This window comes from Oncorhynchus masou, chromosome 9 (genome assembly GCF_036934945.1).
Source record: "Oncorhynchus masou masou isolate Uvic2021 chromosome 9, UVic_Omas_1.1, whole genome shotgun sequence".
Classification (NCBI taxonomy): Eukaryota; Metazoa; Chordata; class Actinopteri; order Salmoniformes; family Salmonidae; genus Oncorhynchus; species Oncorhynchus masou.
In genome coordinates this window covers 7,170,990-7,192,260 of record NC_088220.1, presented here as the reverse complement: position 1 = coordinate 7,192,260, position 21,271 = coordinate 7,170,990, and the positions used below count along the sequence as shown (strand labels likewise).

General features: G+C 42.7%; 1 protein-coding gene across 2 annotated transcripts in view; it reads left to right on the top strand.

The window, feature by feature from the left end:
* The window catches only part of LOC135545460 (TSC22 domain family protein 3-like), a 64,302-nt gene extending 60,963 nt beyond the window's left edge, over positions 1-3,339 (top strand). For both annotated transcript variants that reach the window (XM_064973089.1, XM_064973090.1), the window contains exons 2-3: positions 614-665; positions 1,677-3,339. In XM_064973089.1, the coding sequence (XP_064829161.1) occupies positions 614-665; positions 1,677-1,961 (337 nt within the window). In that variant the 3' untranslated portion in view covers positions 1,962-3,339. The remainder of the gene's footprint in view (positions 1-613; positions 666-1,676) is intronic.
* The last annotated feature ends 17,932 nt before the right edge of the window (positions 3,340-21,271 follow it).

Below are 21,271 nucleotides of genomic sequence, written 5' to 3'. Positions count from 1 at the left end.
GTAATAGATTTTATTAAAATATTTCATCAAAATTGTTGTAATTCGAGATTGAGATTGTCATATGTATGTATTTGCAAATAACCGGGAGTTGTTTAGTCTATGTCGATATATGCTGTGCAGTCAGAGTAATGGAATTTGACTCCAGCCTGCCGCATGTATCCTCCCGGTGCGTCTTCAAACACAAAAGTAGATGGAGTGGATTGAGTATCTTCAAACAATCTCGATATTATGTCAATCTTTGCAGCGCGCAACAATGTATCTAGTTAGCTAGGTTGCAAAATAAAAAATACGGAATTGTAGGACAAGGGTGGCGCAGACAGGATGTTTATTTCATACACATGTCCAATCTAAAATAGGTTCAGAGTCGTAGCAAGGTTCATCCGTGGACAGAAATAGCCTAAACACAAATTAAACAAACATTTGTGATGATGGCGTTACACGGCAATTGCGTCTAAAAAAATAAAGACTAAGTTGTATCTTGGTGCCATAAAGGCAGTCTGGCGTCAGCATGAGAGCATACAGTCTGCTGGGACTTACTAGGCCGCCCGTTTGTTCGTTATGATCTAATGCATTGATTTGATATGTTGACTTATGGCATCTCTTCTCTCCACAGTGCCTCGGGTGCTAGCGTTGTTGCCATTGACAACAAGATAGAACAGGCAATGGTATGTATCACAAGCAGCATTATACACTTTATCATTCATATCATCATCATCATGGGGCGGCAGGGTAGCCTAGTGGTTAGAGCTTTGGACTAGTAACCGAAAGGTTTCATGTTCAAATCCCCGAGCTGACAAGGTACAAATCTGTCGTTCTGCCCCTGAACAGGCAGTTTACCCACTTGTTCCTAGGCCGTCATTGAAAATAAGAATTTGTTCTTAACTGACTTGCCAAGTTAAATAAAGGTAAAATAATAAGCCAATAAAAGTAGACTGGGCTGTTCTATATCCCACCCAATTCATGCACTATGCCCGTAGTAATCATATACTGTACGTTGGTAAGCATAGTAGACTAATCTTTAGTCAACTACGTAAGTATATTATCATGGCCGGGTCGAAGTTGTAAAAGAGAACTTGTTCTCAACTGGCCAACCTGGTTACATAAAGGTGAAATTAATAAAATAGTACAGTAGAAGCTTCAGGTTTTATTGTCACAGGGACAAATGGAGTGAAATAACTTTCTTGCAAACTCAAAACCCAACAATTCAATCATCAATAACAATGTATTACTAGAACAAAAAAAAAAAAAAAAAAAAAAATACACTAAGTAAGTATACTAAAAAGTCAGTTGAAATGCCATATTTACAATATGCAGGGATACTAGAGATGGAACTATACGTGCCTGCAACATTGGGTGGCTACAGTGCCATGTGATGTGGCATGTGACTATGTTCTTTCTGCTGTGTTCTGAGTCAGATAGGTACAGCAGTCAGACTATTAAATACTTAGTTTACTGATCAACTTTAGACCTTAATACAGGCCATATGGTACAAATCTCTGTATCCATATGTATGGCCTGTTACCACAAGTGTTTGTAAGGTACAATAGCTTAAAGCTTATGCTTTAAATCAGCCTAAATGGATAGATTTAGTTTGTATGAGTTGCACAGAACTCTCTCTCTCTCTCTCTAAACAGACGTCTCTAACAGTAGATCTCATTCCTTCTCTCCTATCTTAGGATCTGGTGAAGAACCACCTGATGTATGCAGTCCGGGAGGAAGTAGAGATCCTCAAGGAGCAGATCAGAGAGCTGGCTGAGAAGAACAACCAGCTAGAACGTGAGAACATCCTTCTGAAGAACCTGGCCAGTCCAGAACAGATGGAGAGCTTCCGCGAACGGGTCCCGTCCGACTCGGACGCTCTGGTCCCCCTGCGGCTGGACAACCAGTACCAGCAGCAGGCCCAGATGGGACTCCATAACCCTGACCAGTCCTGCCACATCAGCGCTGGCTCTGCTGTGTAGGTGGTTCTGCCTTGGACAGTTGTAAACTAATCGTCGCTGCCAACTTCAGTGAAGCTGTCTGTAACAGACGATGAAACACAACGGAGCACTTGAAAAGGTGCTCTAACTAGCGGCTGTAGGCTGAAGCTATAAAAGCTAAGATGAGCCTTTCCTACGACATCTAGACTATTTCTCTTTAGACAAAGGCTCTAAACGAGAGGGCTCACATGTAGCCAGCCGGAGAACGCTTGGGACAGAGGGGAGGCTCCGGCCTTCTGGGGCCAGGAGGGCCAACCCCTTCAGCCATTCTCTACCACCCCTGCTACAGAGGGGGGAGAGGGCTAAGAGACGGGGCTGGCCCGGGGATCTGATCCTGGGGATGCCTCTCCATGCCAGGGTGGCCCGTCCTCCAGCTTACCTCTCCAGGTCCAGCCAAGGAAAAAGGAAATCTTCTCCAAGACAGACAGAGAGACGGCCTTCCAGTCTCTGCTAGACCCCCCCCCCGGATTTCTTCTTCTGACAGTACAAGTTCTGAGGAGTCAGTCAGACAATATCTCTACTATCTTGTGACTGTTTCCACCTGCCACCATCTACTGCTATTCTCCGTCAATGTTCTTTAAGAAGAAGCAACATGTCTTCGGGGAACCAAACCTGAGCTTCAGTACAACGAGTAGAGGAGAAGGAGGATCTAGGAGATCCTGCAGGGACTGTTGCTGGAGAAAGAGAGGCTTGTTGCTTCTCTATCTCAACCTCAATGCCGATAACGGATTGCCATAATCATGATTCAGATCATATTCTCTGCAGTTGGGTTGTGTTGTTTATGGGGGAAAATCCTGCTATTTTACTTTTCTTCTGATTCTGAACAAAATGAAATACTTCTTAATAGGAGCGTTGTAACTGTTCAGTTAAATGATTTATTATGGGGATGGAAGTATCTACTACCCAGTATGCCTTGCTCTGTACATTTTACTAACATGTTCAGAGTAGTGGCCTGGAGATGAATTTGAGCAGCTGATTTTTTCTCTCTAAAGGCTGTGAATGCAGTCTTGACCTAGCAGACATGTTCTGCGTGTTCAGATGCCAACCTCAACTTGAATCAATGGCATGACTCTTGTGCCTATATCTCCAGGAGAGGAGGAATAACCCAGTTCCACAATGGACTTTAAGTGTTTTCTAACTACCAAAGACCGTCTCATTACTCCTCCAAACGAAACCAAGCAACCTGGACCATGTGTACGTCGTTCACAGGGAGAACTCTTGTTAGCAGTAATGTTTGTGTTTTTTTAGATAAGCGTTGGGTATTGTTGCTGTATTGTGTCCATGAAACAGGTATATACTTTTGAAAGGATGTAATGGATGCAAAATGCACATTTGCAATAAACCCTATGTTTACACTATAGCTGTGTTTCCCTTTCAGTTCTTCTTACTCGAGGGCATTGCAATCTACATGGAGAGTAACACGATTATATAGTTTTTAAGCAATAAGGCACGAGGGGGTGTGGTATATGGCCAATGTACCACGGCTAAGGGCTGTTCTTAGGCATGACGCAACGAGGAATCTCTGCACACAGCCCTTAGCCGTGGTATATTGGCCATATACCACAACCCCCCTCGTGCCTTATTGCTGTTATAAACTTGTTATCTATGTAATTAGAGCAGTAAAAATACATGTTTTGTCATACCTGTGGTATGCGCAGTCTGAGACCACGGCTGTCAGCCAATCAGCATTCAGGACTCAAACCACCCGGTTTATAATGAACTATTTAACATACAACAACTCGTGTTAGCCATGCGATTAAGAGCTTCAAGAAACCACTGCTATTTGCTTTAAGTTCTTATCTAAGTAATTATGTGAAAGTGAATAATTTACATATTGGCTTACATCTTAAATATGTTAATGTGTCCCCCCCCCGAAGACAACATTTGACATCTAATTAATGATCATTTTAACAGAAGAACTAAATGCATCTTACAGGTGTAGGTCAAATGCAAATCAATATTTTCTTAAATATGAACTTTTCAAACAACTACGTATGTTAAATGTAACCTCAGTCTCAACATAAGACTAGGGACCTGATGTGACCTCAACGTAAGACTAGGGACCTGATGTGACCTCAGCCTCAACGTAAGACAGGGACCTGATGTGACCTCAGCCTCACGTAAGACTAAGGGACCTGATGTGACCTCAACGTAAGACTAGGGACCTGATGTGACCTCAGCCTCAACGTAAGACAGGGACCTGATGTGACCTCAACATAAGACTAGGGACCTGATGTGACCTCAGCCTCAACGTAAGACTAGGGACCTGATGTGACCTCAGCCTCAACGTAAGACTAGGGACCTGATGTGACCTCAGCCTCAACGTAAGACTAGGGACCTGATGTGACCTCAGCCTCAACGTAAGACTAGGGACCTGATGTGACCTCAACATAAGACTAGGGACCTGATGTGACCTCAGCCTCAACGTAAGACTAGGGACCTGATGTGACCTCAACATAAGACTAGGGACCTGAGGGACCTGATGTGACCTCAGCCTCAACATAAGACTAGGGACCTGATGGACCTGATGATGTGACCTCAGCCTCAACGTAAGACTAGGGACCTGATGTGACCTCAACATAAGACTAGACCTGATGGACCTGATGTGACCTCAGCCTCAACGTAAGACTAGGGACCTGATGTGACCTCAGCCTCAACGTAAGACTAGGGACCTGATGTGACCTCAACGTAAGACTAGGGACCTGATGTGACCTCAACATAAGACTAGGGACCTGATGTGACCTCAGCCTCAACGTAAGACTAGGGACCTGATGTGACCTCAACATAAGACTAGGGACCTGATGTGACCTCAGCCTCAACGTAAGACTAGGGACCTGATGTGACCTCAACATAAGACTAGGGACCTGATGTGACCTCAACATAAGACTAGGGACCTGATGTGACCTCAGCCTCAACATAAGACTAGGGACCTGATGTGACCTCAACGTAAGACTAGGGACCTGATGTGACCTCAACATAAGACTAGGGACCTCCTCAACATAAGACTAGGGACCTGATGTGACCTCAGCCTCAACCTCAACCTCAACGTAAGACTAGGGACCTGATGTGACCTCAGCCTCAACGTAAGACTAGGGACCTGATGTGACCTCAGCCTCAACGTAAGACTAGGGACCTGATGTGACCTCAGCCTCAACGTAAGACTAGGGACCTGATGTGACCTCAGCCTCAACGTAAGACTAGGGACCTGATGTGACCTCAGCCTCAACGTAAGACTAGGGACCTGATGTGACCTCAACATAAGACTAGGGACCTGATGTGACCTCAGCCTCAACGTAAGACTAGGGACCTGATGTGACCTCAGCCTCAACGTAAGACTAGGGACCTGATGTGACCTCAACGTAAGACTAGGGACCTGATGTGACCTCAGCCTCAACGTAAGACTAGGGGCCTGATGTGACCTCAACATAAGACTAGGGACCTGATGTGACCTCAGCCTCAACGTAAGACTAGGGGCCTGATGTGACCTCAGCCTCAACGTAAGACTAGGGACCTGATGTGACCTCAACATAAGACTAGGGACCTGATGTGACCTCAGCCTCAACGTAAGACTAGGGACCTGATGTGATCTGTCTTCTCCAGATTTATGGTAATAAAACTGGTCTAGACTGGTTCAACCAATTAAATTGTCCCATTGATCATGTTGTTTGCACAAACACTTGGTGAGTGTTAACCTGTCATTGAGTCCATCGGTAAGGAACACTATGCAGAACTACTGAGGTGTTTGTCCAGTACTTTGTGAATCTGAGGATTTGTTGGGCCCAGTCTCCGGAGGACTGAAACACCAAAAGTGTCATAATAACTGACAAGACCTGTATCAGGGTTTCTGAGATCACCTTTACAAGGTGTTGATTGTTTTTATAGAGTTGTAATTCCAACTGACTTCATTTACAATTTCACAAGCTGGTACTTGGGTCCTGTCCTTGACTGACCATCAGATCAAGTATGACTGGTATGGTACAGAATTAGTTTCTCTTGGCTCAATTACAGACCTGGAAAAAGTCCTGGAATGATTCATGATCTGAATGACAGTTCATTCTGCTTGGCAAATATTTAAAACGAAATCAGATTGTTTACTGTCGCATGCTTCGTTAAAACAACAGTGAAACAAACATTTGTGAAACGTTTACTTGCGGGATTTTCCCAACCATGCAGAATCCTCCCCAACTATATGTAGACTGGGACCTGATGTGACCTCAACATAAGACTAGGGACCTGATGTGACCTCAGCCTCAACGTAAGACTAGGGACCTGATGTGACCTCAGCCTCAACATATACATATAGTTGGGGAGGATTCTGCATGGTTGGGAAAATCCCGCAAGTACATGGGGAGTTATTGATCTTACGAAACACACCTCTTACGAAAGCAAAGAAACGCTTTACAGGGAATATGTGCCAGAGGGAGTCTGCTATTTTAACGAGTACAGACTATAAATCACAGCCCAGTTTCTCCGGACACTCCAGTCGAAACATAACACAAAACAAACATTTCCAACAATACTGTTAAATATTACGGACCAGAAAATGACCTATGGGATGGAATGTTACTTTAATGTTCCTTTTGATTGGAGCTGCAGGATGATTTCCTGCCTGCATGGGAGCCTGTGATTGGTTGTTAGGAGTTCTGGGGTTATGCAACGAGAACACATCTGTTTCAGTTGGAAATATGGTTGGATGTGTGTGGAGCGTGAGTCGGGCCCAGCCTAAATGTGGTTAGGGTTTTTGCATGCAAAGAGATCATTTGTTCGCATGCCTTGGCTTTCTGCAGACAACATGTTTTGTCGGTCTCTGATAGCTGTTTACTCTTAACGTCAACCCTTCGCCTGGTCTACCAGAGGACAGTCGCCTGGTCTACCAGAGGACAGTCGCCTGGTCTACCAGAGGACAGTCAGACGGAATACTGATTGAAGTTGGCTATTATGGAAACTCAATGCAACTTCACTCTCACAGGCCTCGTCTTTCCACCAAGAAATATAAACTATGCTTCAGATGACCGTTGTTTTGTCCATTGAAAATATGAATATGACAAGACGTTTCACATCCCATTAGAAAGAGTCGTACTTGTCAGCACAGATTCAGTTAAGACAAAGACGAGGTATTCCCATGATAAATCTTTATTCACATGGACTTGACTTATCTTGACGCGGAACTATATGGCGAGGTCTATAAACTGAGTGCAAATCCTAAGATTACTGAAGGGTCCCGTCCCAAATGGCACCCTGTCCTCTATATAGGGCACAACTGTTGACCAGGACGCCACTGTAAATAGGGAATACGGGGGTCATTTGGGACACTGCCAAGAAATGGGGGTTGGAACACAGAACAATGCATGGTACCATGTTGAGACTGGTCACAATCTGTCAAGTTAATCAGTATTTACTGCCATAGTAACACAGCTAACACTATCGCTGTGTGTGTTGGTGCCATGGTAACACAGCTAACACTACCGCTGTGTGTGTTGGTGCCATGGTAACACAGCTAACACTACCGCTGTGTGTGTTGGTGCCATAGTAACACAGCTAACACTACCGCTGTGTGTGTTGGTGCCATGGTAACACAGCTAACACTACCGCTGTGTGTGTTGGTGCCATGGTAACACAGCTAACACTACCGCTGTGTGTGTTGGTGCCATAGTAACACAGCTAACACTACCGCTGTGTGTGTTGGTGTCATAGTAACACAGCTAACACTACCGCTGTGTGTGTTGGTGCCATGGTAACACAGCTAACACTACCGCTGTGTGTGTTGGTGCCATGGTAACACAGCTAACACTACCGCTGTGTGTGTTGGTGCCATGGTAACACAGCTAACACTATCGCTGTGTGTGTTGGTGCCATAGTAACACAGCTAACACTATCGCTGTGTGTGTTGGTGCCATGGTAACACAGCTAACACTACCGCTGTGTGTGTTGGTGCCATAGTAACACAGCTAACACTACCGCTGTGTGTGTTGGTGCCATGGTAACACAGCTAACACTATCGCTGTGTGTGTTGGTGCCATGGTAACACAGCTAACACTACCGCTGTGTGTGTTGGTGCCATAGTAACACAGCTAACACTACCGCTGTGTGTGTTGGTGCCATGGTAACACAGCTAACACTACCGCTGTGTGTGTTTCTTCAGAAATAACAAAAACAAAAAGGCACAGCTGTGCTTGAAACCCTGTTGATGTGAATTTCAATAATCCTTCCAGTTGTGTTGATCCCTCAAAAAAAAAAATATAATTTAATGCAAATATTTATTTTTTTAACTGAATTGGGCCATGTAAATTGGAGTTGCCTATGTGTGAGTTCAGTTTTGGAAATTATTTCAATAATTTGTTTTAAAAGGTGCCTGCTGCAATCTCTTCCGTCTTCAAAAATCCAAATATGTATGTGAACGAGTCAGCCTTCATGTCTGGCACGTAGGCTGTGCCCTAGATAAGTCAACGTAGACACCAGGTCTATGCCCCAAATGGCACGTACACCGCTATTAACAGCAGGTAGAACAAGGTGAAGTCAAATGGTTATTTGCAAGCTCCCTCAACAGTGCAGTACAAATATCAATATCAATATAATCAAAGGTCAAATAACAAAGTACAAGTAGAGGTAGGAAAGTAGTACACACAGTGATTAAAACTGATATGTACACAATAAGATATAGAGTATATATTATAAATGCCCTATGTCACGTGTGACTGTATTTACAAATAGGCCTATAAAGTGGATAGTGTTGTGGTCGGGCAGTTGAATAAAATATTCTATACATATATACGGAATAGGCAGCCACTTCAGACCCATCCGAGTCGTGACCATAATTGCCACCCATATTCTGTTGTTTCTATTGCGCGTGTAATGGTGTCGGAGGGAAGACAAAAAAAATACCATGTTAGTTGTTTGAAGTAATTTTTTTGTTGTTGTTGTGTAACGGATGTGAAACGGCTAGCTTAGTTAGCGGTGCGCGCTAAATAGCGTTTCAATCGGTGACGTCACTTGCTCTGAGACCTTGAAGAAGTGGTTCCCCTTTGCTCTGCAAGGGCAGTGGCTTTTGTGGAGCGATGGGTAACGATGCTTCGTGGGTGACTGTTGTTGATGTGTGCAGAGGGTCCCTGGTTCGCGCTCGGGTATGGGCGAGGGGACGGTCTAAAGTTAAACTGTTACAGTAGTAATATCCTAAACGGACATGACAGTTTCACCAGTTTAGGATTCCAGCTGGCTGGACGAGGGTGTGTGTACGTGAGCTAAACCAGTAATTATGAAATAGACTTGATAAAGAGTCGGTGACGTGTGATGCTATTTTGGTTGGTTGGCCCAATGGCCAGAATTAGCCAAGGCAGCCATGTTAGGAATGTGACCAGCCAAGCACATCTTATTCCAAAAACAAGTGTGGAAAGGTGTTTAAAGGTGATACCTCAGTTCAGGGTACCACCACGGGACATAGCATCGTCAGGGTACCCACATAAATGAACAGCCTGGAGGATCTCTCTCTCTCTGTCTCTCTCTCTGTCTCTCTCTCTCTCTCTCTGTCTCTCTCTCTGTCTCTGTCTCTGTCTCTGTCTCTGTCTCTCTCTCTCTCTCTCTCTCTCTCTCTCTCTCTCTCTCTCTCTCTCTCTCTCTCTCTCTCTCTCTCTCTCTCTCTCTCTCTCTCTCTCTCTCTCTCTCTCTCTCTCTCTCTCTCTCTCTCTCTCTCTCTCTCATAATCAACAGGACAGGAGAGAAAACAGGCCTACAATCAACAGGACAGGGGAGAGAACAGGCCTACAATCAACAGGACAGGGGAGAGAACAGGCCTAGAATCAACAGCAGGAACAACAGCATACCTACCTAAATATCTGCTGACTCATGGTTTTCAAAGCAAAATATTTGCCCTATTTTGCCCTTTTGTGTTCACAGCTAATCTGTTTGGGTTTCCTTGTGAAAAGAATTGTCAAGCACAGACATTCAATGCATGCAAACACACACTGAGAGGCCTTGCTAGCGCAATAAGGTGAGACACATGGGACGGGAGGACATGTATAGACATTGGACACCGATATTGCAGACCCACACACACAGACACACACTCATCCCAGATTTTGGGATTAAAAGGGACTTCATTAAATGAACAAGGTATCAGAGTTGAAACTCAAACCGTTTTAAAGTGGACATCAGCTGAGTGTTCAGTTGGATATGGGCATGCTCATATCTGGGATTAAACTCCCGGCACTGAGGCCTACAACAGAGAACCTCTCTCTACTGGGACATCAAGTATCTAGCCTGACACCACGAGCGTTCCCACCCACTTTAGCACAGGGTTAACAGGTGAAATGAGGCTAAATTAACCACGGGCCAGGGTTTAAACCACAGTTATCAAAGTAGTCGCATACACATATTTTACAGATGTTATTTCAGGTGCAGTGAAATGCTTATGTTCCTAGCTCGAACAATGCAGTACAATCTAGCAATGCAGTACAATCTGGCAATGCAGTACAATCTGGCAATGCAGTACAATCTGGCAATGCAGTACAATCTGGCAATGCAGTACAATCTGGCAATGCAGTACAATCTAGCAATGCAGTACAATCTAGCAATGCAGTACAATCTAGCAATGCAGTACAATCTAGCAATGCAGTACAATCTAGCAATGCAGTACAATCTAGCAATGCAGTACAATCTAGCAATGCACAACAATACACACCAATATGAAGAGTAAAAGAAATATAGAAATATTTAGGAAACTAATGCAGGCCGGACTATAAATATATGTGTGTGATGGGATATATAGACATATAGACAATATGGATAGAATATATAGTATATCTGTAGAATATGCAGAATATATATATATCTGTAGCATATGCACAGAATATGTAGTATATCTAGAATACACAGAATATGTAGTATATCTGTAGAATATGGATAGAATATGTACAATCTGTAGGAAGAATAGTATATGTATAGCACAACAATACACACCAATATGAAGAGTAAAAGAAATAGAATATATAGTAAATAGTATATATCTGTAGAATACGTGGACAGAATAGTTGAATAGGAATGGCTTGATTTAGTATATCCATATATAGAAACCATATGAAATGGGTTAAACCTTATGGAAACATTATTAAAGTGACCAGTGTTCCATTATTAAAGTGACCAGTGTTCCATTATTAAAGTGACCAGTGTTCCATTGTTATAGTGACCAGTGTTCCATTATTGAAGTGACAGTGTTCCATTATTATAGTGACTAGTGTTCCATTATTAAAGGAACCAGTGTTCCATTATTAAAGTAACCAGTGTTCCATTATTATAGTGACAGTGTTCCATTATTATAGTGACCAGTGTTCCATTATTATAGTGACTAGTGTTCCATTATTATAGTGACTAGTGTTCCATTATTAAAGGGACCAGTGTTCCATTATTAAAGTAACCAGTGTTCCATTATTATAGTGACCAGTGTTCCATTATTATAGTGACCAGTATTATTATAGTGACCAGTGTTCCATTATTATAGTGACCAGTGTTCCATTATTATAGTGACTAGTGTTCCATTATTAAAGGGACCAGTGTTCCATTATTAAAGAACCAGTGTTCCATTATTATAGTGACCAGTGTTCCATTATTATAGTGACCAGTGTTCCATTATTAAAGGGACCAGTGTTCCATTATTAAAGTAACCAGTGTTCCATTATTAAAGTGACCAGTGTTCCATTATTATAGTGAACAGTGTTCCATTATTAAAGGAAAGTGTTCCATTATTAAAGTGACCAGTGTTCCATTATTAAGTGTTCCATTATTATAGTGACCAGTGATTATTATAGTGACCAGTGTTCCATTATTAAAGTGACCAGTGTTCCATTATTATAGTGACCAGTGTTCCACTATTAAAGTGACCAGTGTTCCATTATTAAAGTGACCAGTGTTCCATTAAAGTGACCAGTGTTCCATTATTAAAGTGACCAGTGTTCCATTATTAAACCAGTGACCAGTGTTCCACTATTAAAGTGACCAGTGTTCCATTATTAAAGTGACCAGTGTTCCATTATTAAAGGGACCAGTGTTCCATTATTATAGTGACCATGTTCCATTTAAAGTGACCAGTGTTCCATTATTAAAGTGACTAGTGTTCCACTATTAAAGTTCCATTTCCACTATTAATGTGACCAGTGTTCCATTATTAAAGTGACCAGTGTTCCACTATTATTACCAGTGTTCCATTATTAAAGTGACCAGTGTTCCATTATTAAAGTGACCAGTGTTCCATTTAAAGTGACCAGTGTTCCACTATTAATGTGACCAGTGTTCCATTATTAAAGTGACCAGTGTTCCATTATTAAAGTGACCAGTGTTCCATTATTAAAGTGACCAGTGTTCCATTATTATAGTGACCAGTGTTCCATTATTAAAGGGACCAGTGTTCCATTATTAAAGTGACCAGTGTTCCATTATTAAAGTGACCAGTGTTCCATTATTAAAGTGACCAGTGTTCCACTATTAAAGTGACCAGTATAGTGACCAGTGTTCCATATTAAAGTGACCAGTGTTCCACTATTAATGTGACCAGTGTTCCATTATTAAAGTGACCAGTGTTCCACCAGTGTTCCATTATTAAAGTGACCAGTGTTCCATTATTAAAGTGACCAGTGTTCCATTATTAAACCAGTGACCAGTGTTCCATTATTAAAGTGACCAGTGTTCCATTATTAAAGTGGATCCATGTCTATGTACACAGGGCAGCAGCCTCTAAGGTGCAGGGGGAGTAACTGGGTGGTAGCCGGCTAGTGACTGACTAAGTTCAGGGGAGGGTACTGGAGTGGAGTGACAGTGACTAAGTTCTAGTCATGTCTATTTAACAGTCTGATGGCCTTGAGATGGAAGCTGTTTTTAATACCCTGTACTGACCTGTACTGACCTCGCCTTCTGGATGATAGCGGGGTGAAATGCCCATGGCTCGGGTGACTGAGGTCCTTGATGACCTTTTTGTGACACCGGCTGATGTTGATGTCCTGAAGGGCAGGCAGTGTGCCACCGGGTGATGCATTGGGCTGGCTGCACCACCCTCTTGAGACGGTGCAGTTGCACTACCAGGCGGTTGATACAGCCAGACAGGAAGCTCTCAGTGATGCATCTGTAAAAGTTTTTGAGGTTCTTAGGAACTTGAAGCTTTTAACCTTCTCTAATGTGTCCCCGTCGACGTGGAGGGGACTTGCTCCCTCTGCTGTCTACTGAGGTCCACGATCAGTTAAGGATGGCCCTTTGCAGAATATGCAGTTTTTTAAAGCCACACAGGAATGTTGTTTGACGTTTGATATTGAGACCTTTGGGTCTGAAATAAGTGGAATTGTTACTTCACAGGTGCCAGGTTAAGTTTCACTTCACACAACAAGACTGAGGAGTCTATTCCCTATTTAGAATTATTCTTCTAAAAAGGAAATACATAGGGAATAATGTTTATTTTGGGACTACTAGGTGTCCCAAATGTTCTCATGCACTCTATTTTGCTCTTGGTGTTGTGGAGAGGGACGTATTTCATCACTGTTCTTACTCTGACTACAGCAAAATCTACTCTAAATTAGGCCCTGCTTGTCCTTTCTGTTCTTCTCAGCACCAAACAAACACTGTTTTTGGACCTCAAATAGAATTCCCTTGTGTAAAAATCTATTTGTTTATGAAATACATTCCAGGGAATAATGTTTATTTTGGGACACGAACTAGGTGTCTGACGCTAGCAAATGCAGTCTCATGCAGGGAACAATAATAACGTCTGGGGTCTCAGAAAGCTGGACTTTGCTCTTGGAGTTGTGGAGAGGGATGAGCTCTGTGCTCATGAAGGCAGCTTCATTCATCCTGTTCTTACTCTGACTCTGGGGTCTCACAGTTCCCTCCCTGTTTTAAAATCTCAAGCTCTCTAATATTACAACACGGATCCCACATGCTTGTCCTTTCTGTTCTTCTCAGCACCAAACAAACACTGTTTTTTCCCTCCCTGGACCTCAAATAGAATTCCCTCCCTGTGTGTTAAAAACTCTGAATCTATTTGGAATGTTATGTAACGGTCTTTTGATTCCATAGAAATGTTCTTTAGTTCCAATGTTCCCTCCTGTTGTCTGGGGTCTCATGTAACCTCTTCCTCAACCTCTTGCTTCAGTGCAGTTCCCTCCCTGACTCTGGGGTCTCATGAAGTGCAGTTCCCTCCCTGACTCTGGGGTCTCATGCAGTTCCCTCCCTGAGACTCTGGGGTCTCAGTGCAGTTCCCTCCCTGACCCTGACTCTGGGGTCTCATGAAGTGCAGTTCCCTCCCTGACTCTGGGGTCTCATGAAGTGCAGTTCCCTCCCTGACTCTGGGGTCTCAGGAAGTGCAGTTCCTCCCTGACTCTGACTCTGGGGTCTCATGAAGTGCAGTTCCCTCCCTCTGACAGTTCCCTCCCTGACTCTGGGGTCTCATGAAGTGCAGTTCCCCCTCCTGACTCTGGGGTCTCATGAAGTGCAGTTCCCTCCTGACTCTGGGGTCTCATGAAGTGCAGTTCCCTCCCTGACCCTGACTCTGGGGTCTCATGAAGTGCAGTTCCCTCCCTCTCATGAAGTGCAGTTCCCTCCCTGACCCTGAGCTCTGGGGTCTCCCTGGGGTCTCAGGAAGTGCAGTTCCCTCCCTGACCCTGACTCTGGGGTCTCATGAAGTGCAGTTCCCTCCCTGACTCCCTGACTCTGGGGTCTCATGAAGTGCAGTTCCCTCCCTCTGACCCTGACTCTGGGGTCTCAGGAAGTGCAGTTCCCTCCCTCCCTGACCCTGACTCTGGGGTCTCATGAAGTGCAGTTCCCTCCCTGACCTGACTCTGGGGTCTCATGAAGTGCAGTTCCCTCCCTGACTCTGACTCTGGGGTCTCATGAAGTGCAGTTCCCTCCCTGACTCTGACTCTGGGGTCTCATGAAGTGCAGTTCCCTCCCTGACTCTGGGGTCTCATGAAGTGCAGTTCCCTCCCTGACCCTGACTCTGACTCTGGGGGTCTCATGAAGTGTTCCCTCCCTGAGTCTCTCATGAAGTGCAGTTCCCTCCCTGACCCTGACTCTGGGGTCTCATGAAGTGCAGTTCCCTCCCTGACCCTGACTCTGGGGTCTCATGAAGTGCAGTTCCCTCCCTGACCCAGACTCTGGGGTCTCAGGAAGCGCTGGATGTAAACATGGAAGTTAATGAACTTCAGACAGTACTGTAAATAGCCTCACTGTGTGTTGGCGGAGGGAAGAGGAGAGCAGGAAGTTACCTTCAGGGTTGTTGTTGTGCTTCAATGTTCTCTCCAGAGTTAATTACACCTTGTATATTGTGTAGTGTATTTTTAGAACAATTAAAAACACGTGGGGGAAAAGTGACGTAATCTAAGAATATTTTGAATGTTTTGTGACAACAGCAGAGACTGCACATGGCATTGACAATCTCAGATACATCTGAGGGAGAGACTATTAAGGTTGGCAGCTAAAATAGTAAAGAAAGGAGGGAGAGACTATTAAGGTTGGTAGCTAAAATAGTAAAGAAAGGAGGGAGAGACTATTAAGGCTGGTAGCTAAAATAGTAAAGAAAAGAGGGAGAGACTATTAAGGTTGGTAGCTAAAATAGTAAAGAAAGGAGGGAGAGACTATTAAGGTTGGTAGCTAAAATAGTAAAGAAAAGAGGGAGAGACTATTAAGGTTGGTAGCTAAAATAGTAAAGAAAAGAGGGAGAGACTATTAAGGTTGGTAGCTAAAATAGTAAAGAAAAGAGGGAGAGACTATTAAGGTTGGTAGCTAAAATAGTAAAGAAAAGAGGGAGAGACTATTAAGGTTGGTAGCTAAAATAGTAAAGAAAAGAGGGAGAGACTATTAAGGTTGGTAGCTAAAATAGTAAAGAAAAGAGGGAGAGACTATTAAGGTTGGTAGCTAAAATAGTAAAGAAAGGAGGAGGGTTGGTAGAAAATAGAAAGAAAGGAGGGAGAAAGACTATTAAGGTTGGTAGCTAAAATAGTAAAGAAAAGAGGGAGAGACTATTAAGGTTGGTAGCTAAAATAGTAAAGAAAGGAGGGAGAGACTATTAAGGTTGGTAGCTAAAATAGTAAAGAAAGGAGGGAGAGACTATTAAGGTTGGTAGCTAAAATAGTGGGGGACGACGACTTCTCCATAAATTATCTTCCATAGGGATAACCGGTGTTTAAATAAGTTTAAAACTAAAACCAAACCAAATCAAATTGTATTAATCACACGCGCCAAACACAACAGGCGTAATAGACATTACAGTGAAATGACCTACAGGCCTCTAACCAACAATGCAGTTAATTAAAATACGGATAAGAATACGGACAAGAAATTAAAGTAATAAGTAATTAAAGAGCAGCAGTAAAATAACAATAGCGTGAATATATACAGGGGAGTACTGGTACAGAGTCAATGTGGAGGCTATATACAGGGGGTACTGGAACAGAGTCAATGTGGAGGTTATATACAGGGTGTACTGGTACAGAGTCAATGTGGAGGCTATATACAGGGGGTACCGTTACAGAGTCAATGTGGAGGCTATATACAGGGGGTACTGGTACAGAGTCAATGTGGAGGCTATATACAGGGGGTACTGGTACAGAGTCAATGTGGAGGCTATATACAGGGGGTACCGGTACAGAGTCAATGTGGAGGCTATATACAGGGGGTACCGGTACAGAGTCAATGTGGAGGCTATATACAGGGGGTACCGTTACAGAGTCAATGTGGAGGCTATATACAGGGGGTACTGGTACAGAGTCAATGTGCGGATGCACAGGTTAGTTGAGGTAATTTGTATTTGGAATTTGGTATTTTACTAGGATCCCCATTAGCTGTTGCATAAGCAGCAGCTCCTCTTCCTGGGGTCCAACACAAAACATGAACCATAATACAGAATGACATAATACAGAACATCATTAGACAAGAACAGCTCAAGGACAGAACTACACACATTTTTTAAAAGGCACACGTAGCCTACCTATCAATACCAATACATACACACAAACTATCTGGGTCAAATAGGGGAGAGGCGTTGTGCCGTGAGGTGTTGCTTTATCTTTTTTTTTAAACCAGGTTGGCTGTTTATTTGAGCAATTTGAGAAGGAAGTTCCATGCAATAATACCTCTCTATAATAGTATGTTTTCTTGAATTTGGGGACTTTGAAAAGACCCCTGGTTGCATATCTGGTGGGGGAAGTGTGTGTGTCAGAGCTGTGTGTAAATTGACTATGCAAACAATTTGATATTTTCAACACAATGTTTCTTATAAACAGAAGAAGTGACGCAGTCAGTCTATCTTCGACTCTTAGCCAAGAGATACTGGTATGCATAGTATTTATATCAGCCCTCTGATTACAATGAAGAGCAAGACGTGCCGCTCTGTTCTGAGCCAGCTGCAGCTTATCCAGGTCTTTCCTTGCAGCACTGGACCACATGACCGGACAATAATCAAGATTAGACAAGACTAGAGCAGAACTTGCTTTTTGGAGTGTGGTGTCAAAAAAGCAGAGCATCTCTTTATTACAGACAGTTAATCAGTTGAATTAGACATTGAACTTTAACCCTGTTTGAACCCTGTGTGTCTCCTCTTACGTGGTGAAAACAGTTTTCATGGGCAAACAAATCCAAAATGAAAAAATGCTTCTAACCGAAAGAGTTACTTTACCCAAATCGATACTTTCATTAACGTGGTTCCAAAATAATTATGTATAATACTTGTTGGATTTGTATTTGTTGTCAAGCTTTTTAATTACGCCGGGATATTTTCACACATCAACATTTGATCCAGGAAGGAATTTTCCCGAATGACAGCCAAGTGACGAACAGCTGTTGTGATAGCACATGCGATGCAACAAACAGCCCAAGTGCTGGAAAGAAGGTGTTTGAGAGGAATGTCCAGAATACTTTGGTGTATCATTCGTTATGCAGGTGAGGACAGTTGTGCCTGGATCCAAGTTGGATCCAACATCCCTTGTGACTTGATGTTGATCATCTGTTGTAGTCTGCTTGATTTACAGCAGGGTCTCGCTAGATTTAACAGAGAAAGCATCAGGGTAATGACTTCATGTTTTCATGTTTTTTTGTGCCTCGAATTGGACACAATTGTCTACTTTACGCAATTGTGTAGGATAGACTATTGCTCAACACCCAATGCTCTTTCTATTAATTATTATGGATATAATAACAAAAGATTACATAGTCTAGTGGGCTTCTTTACACTTTGATCTGGTAATGAGTAACATGACACATTTTTTGTCTTCTTCACGTTATAAATACAGTTTTAAACACTACAAGGGGCTTGTAGAGCCTGCATAAACTTGAATTTGGAGCTCACATATTCTGCTATAGGCCTTTCCTCAATTAGGTGCTTGAAAAGTCTTTGAAATTATTGTAGGCTAATTCTCCTGCTCTCTTATAATTAGCTGATATTTCATTTGGTTTTTGTGAGAGATGAGGCCCCTTTTCCTTGTACATGTGGAACTGAATAAAAATAATTTATATTTTTGTTTCAAACCATTTTTTAAATTTTGATCCTAATGTCACACACTGGCCCCCTTATTTATAGAAAGACCCCTAAATATAACGACTATAATTATAATTATTATAATTATAGATACTGGCTAATAAGTTATAAATATAGTGACTAGCTAATAAGTTATAAATACAGAGACTAGCTAATTAGTTATATAGCGACTATCTAATACGTTATAAATATAGTGATGAGCTAATAAGACCGAAATGTAGTGACTGGCTAATATAAAGAGCAGAGAACATAGCAACGAGCTATTAAGCTATAAAGCAACTAGCTAATAAGTTATAAATATACTGACTAGCTAGTAAGGAATAAATATAATGACTAGCTGGCGAGGCCATGTATAGTGCCCATGGGGCTCTGGTCCAAAGTAGTGTACTAGGGAATATGGTGTCAGTATGTCTTCTCCCCACTCTGTCTATTTAAAGTGTGTCCGCACTGGAGGCATGTTCTGATGGCGATTATAAACTGGATGGTTCGAGCCCTGAATGCTGATTGGCTGACAGCTGTGGTATATCATACCAGTATACCACTGATTTGACAAAACACTGATTTCACTGCTCTATTTCCATTGGTAAACAGTTCATAATAGCAATAAGGCACCTTGGGGGTTTGTGATATATTGGCCAATATACCACTGCTAAGGTCTGTGTCCAAGCACTCCGCTTTGCGTCGTGCGTAAAAGAGCAGCCTTTAGCCGTGGTATATTGGCCACATACCACACCTCCTAGGGCCATATTGCTGAAAAATACAACAGTGATGATGTGATGAGTAGTTGAACCAATAGCCGCCGAAGACACAAGCACGCACGCATATTTTAGTGTACCATATGCATGCTTTGGCACATTGTAGTGTACCATATGCATGCTTTGGCACATTTTAGTGTACCATATGCATGCTTTGGCACATTTTAGTGTACCATATGCATGCTTTGGCACATTTTAGTGTACCATATGCATGCTTTGGCATATTTTAGTGTACCATATGCATGCTTTGGCACATTTTAGTGTACCATATGCATGCTTTGGCACATTTTAGTGTACCATATGCATGCTTTGGCACATTTTAGTGTATCATATGCATGCTTTGGCACATTTTAGTGTACCATATGCATGCTTTGGCATATTTTAGTGTACCATATGCATGCTTTGGCATATTTTAGTGTACCATATGCATGCTTTGGCACATTTTAGTGTTTGGCACCATATGCATGCTTTGGCACATTTTAGTGTACCATATGCATGCTTTGGCATATTTTAGTGTACCATATGCATGCTTTGGCATATTTTAGTGTACCATATGCATGCTTTGGCATATTTTAGTGTACCATATGCATGCTTTGGCATATTTTAGTGTACCATATGCCTGCTTTGGCACATTTTAGTGTACCATATTCATGCTTTGGTTAGGGAGGTGACCAAGAACCTGATGGTCACTCTGACAGAGCTCTAGAGGTCCTCTGTGGAGATGGGAGAATCTTCCAGAAGGACAACCGTCTCTGCAGCACTCCACCAATCAGGCCTTTATGGTTGAGTGGGCAGACCAAAGCCACTCCTCAGTAAAAGGCACATGACAGCCCGCTTGGAGTTTGCCAAAAGGGACCTAAAGACTCTTAGACCATGAGAAACAAGATTCTCTGGTATGATGAAAACAAGAATGAACTCTTTGGCCTGAATGCCGGTCGTCAAATCTGGAGGAAACCTGGCACCATCCCTACAGTGAAGCATGGTGGTGGCAGCATCATGCTGTGAGGATCTTTTTCAAAGGTAGGGACTAGGAGACAAGTCAGGGTCGAGGGAAATATGAATGGAGGAATGTACAGAGAGATCCTTGATGAAAACCTTCTCCAGAGCGATCAGGATCTCAGACTGGGACAATGCTTCACCTTCCAACAGGACAACAACCTTAAGCACACACAGCCTAGACAATGCAGGAGTGGCTTTGTGACAAGTCTCTGAATGTCCTTGAGTGGCCCAGCCAGATCCTGGACTTGAACACAATCTAACGTCTCTTGAGAGACCTGAAAATAGCTGTGCAGCGACGCTCCCCATCCAACCTGACGAAGCTTGAGAGGATTGGCAGAGAAGTATGGGAGGAACTCCCCAAATACAGGTGTGCCAAGATTGTAGCGTCATCCCCAAAGAAGACTCAATGCTATAATCACTGCCAAAGGTGCCTTAACAAAGTACTGAGTAAAGGGTCTGAATACTTACGTAAATGTGATATTTCCTTTTTTCCCTATCTTTTTAATTAGCAAAAAATGTCTAAAAACCTGTTTTTTTTGTCATTATGGGGTATTGTGTGTAGATTGATGAGGAAAAATACATATTTAATCAATTTTAGAATAAGGCTGTAACGTAACAAAATGTGTAAAAAGTCAAGGGGTTTGAATAAAGGGACTAAACATAGCACAGAGCAATCTGAATGTCACAAACCAGCTAGCTCAATAGAGAATGCCTAAAGAGAAGATCTTGTGTGAATGCTTAGACATGAACATAAATGACATTTTGTTAAATTGAATTGGAGATCCATCATAGAAAAACGTATGACACATTTTTATTGAGACGATTATGAAAACCATTTGGTATGTTTATTTCCCTCTTCTGCCTGGCTTTCTCTGGCGCCTCAGACAGGTAACTATCTCTTGAACAAATCGATGTGAACATTTCTTATTAGGACATTTCTTATATGTAACTCACAGTCTGCAACCTACCCCTATTTAGTGCACTATGTAGTGCGCAACAAAATAGTGTGCCATTTTGGACACAAACTTCATCACAGG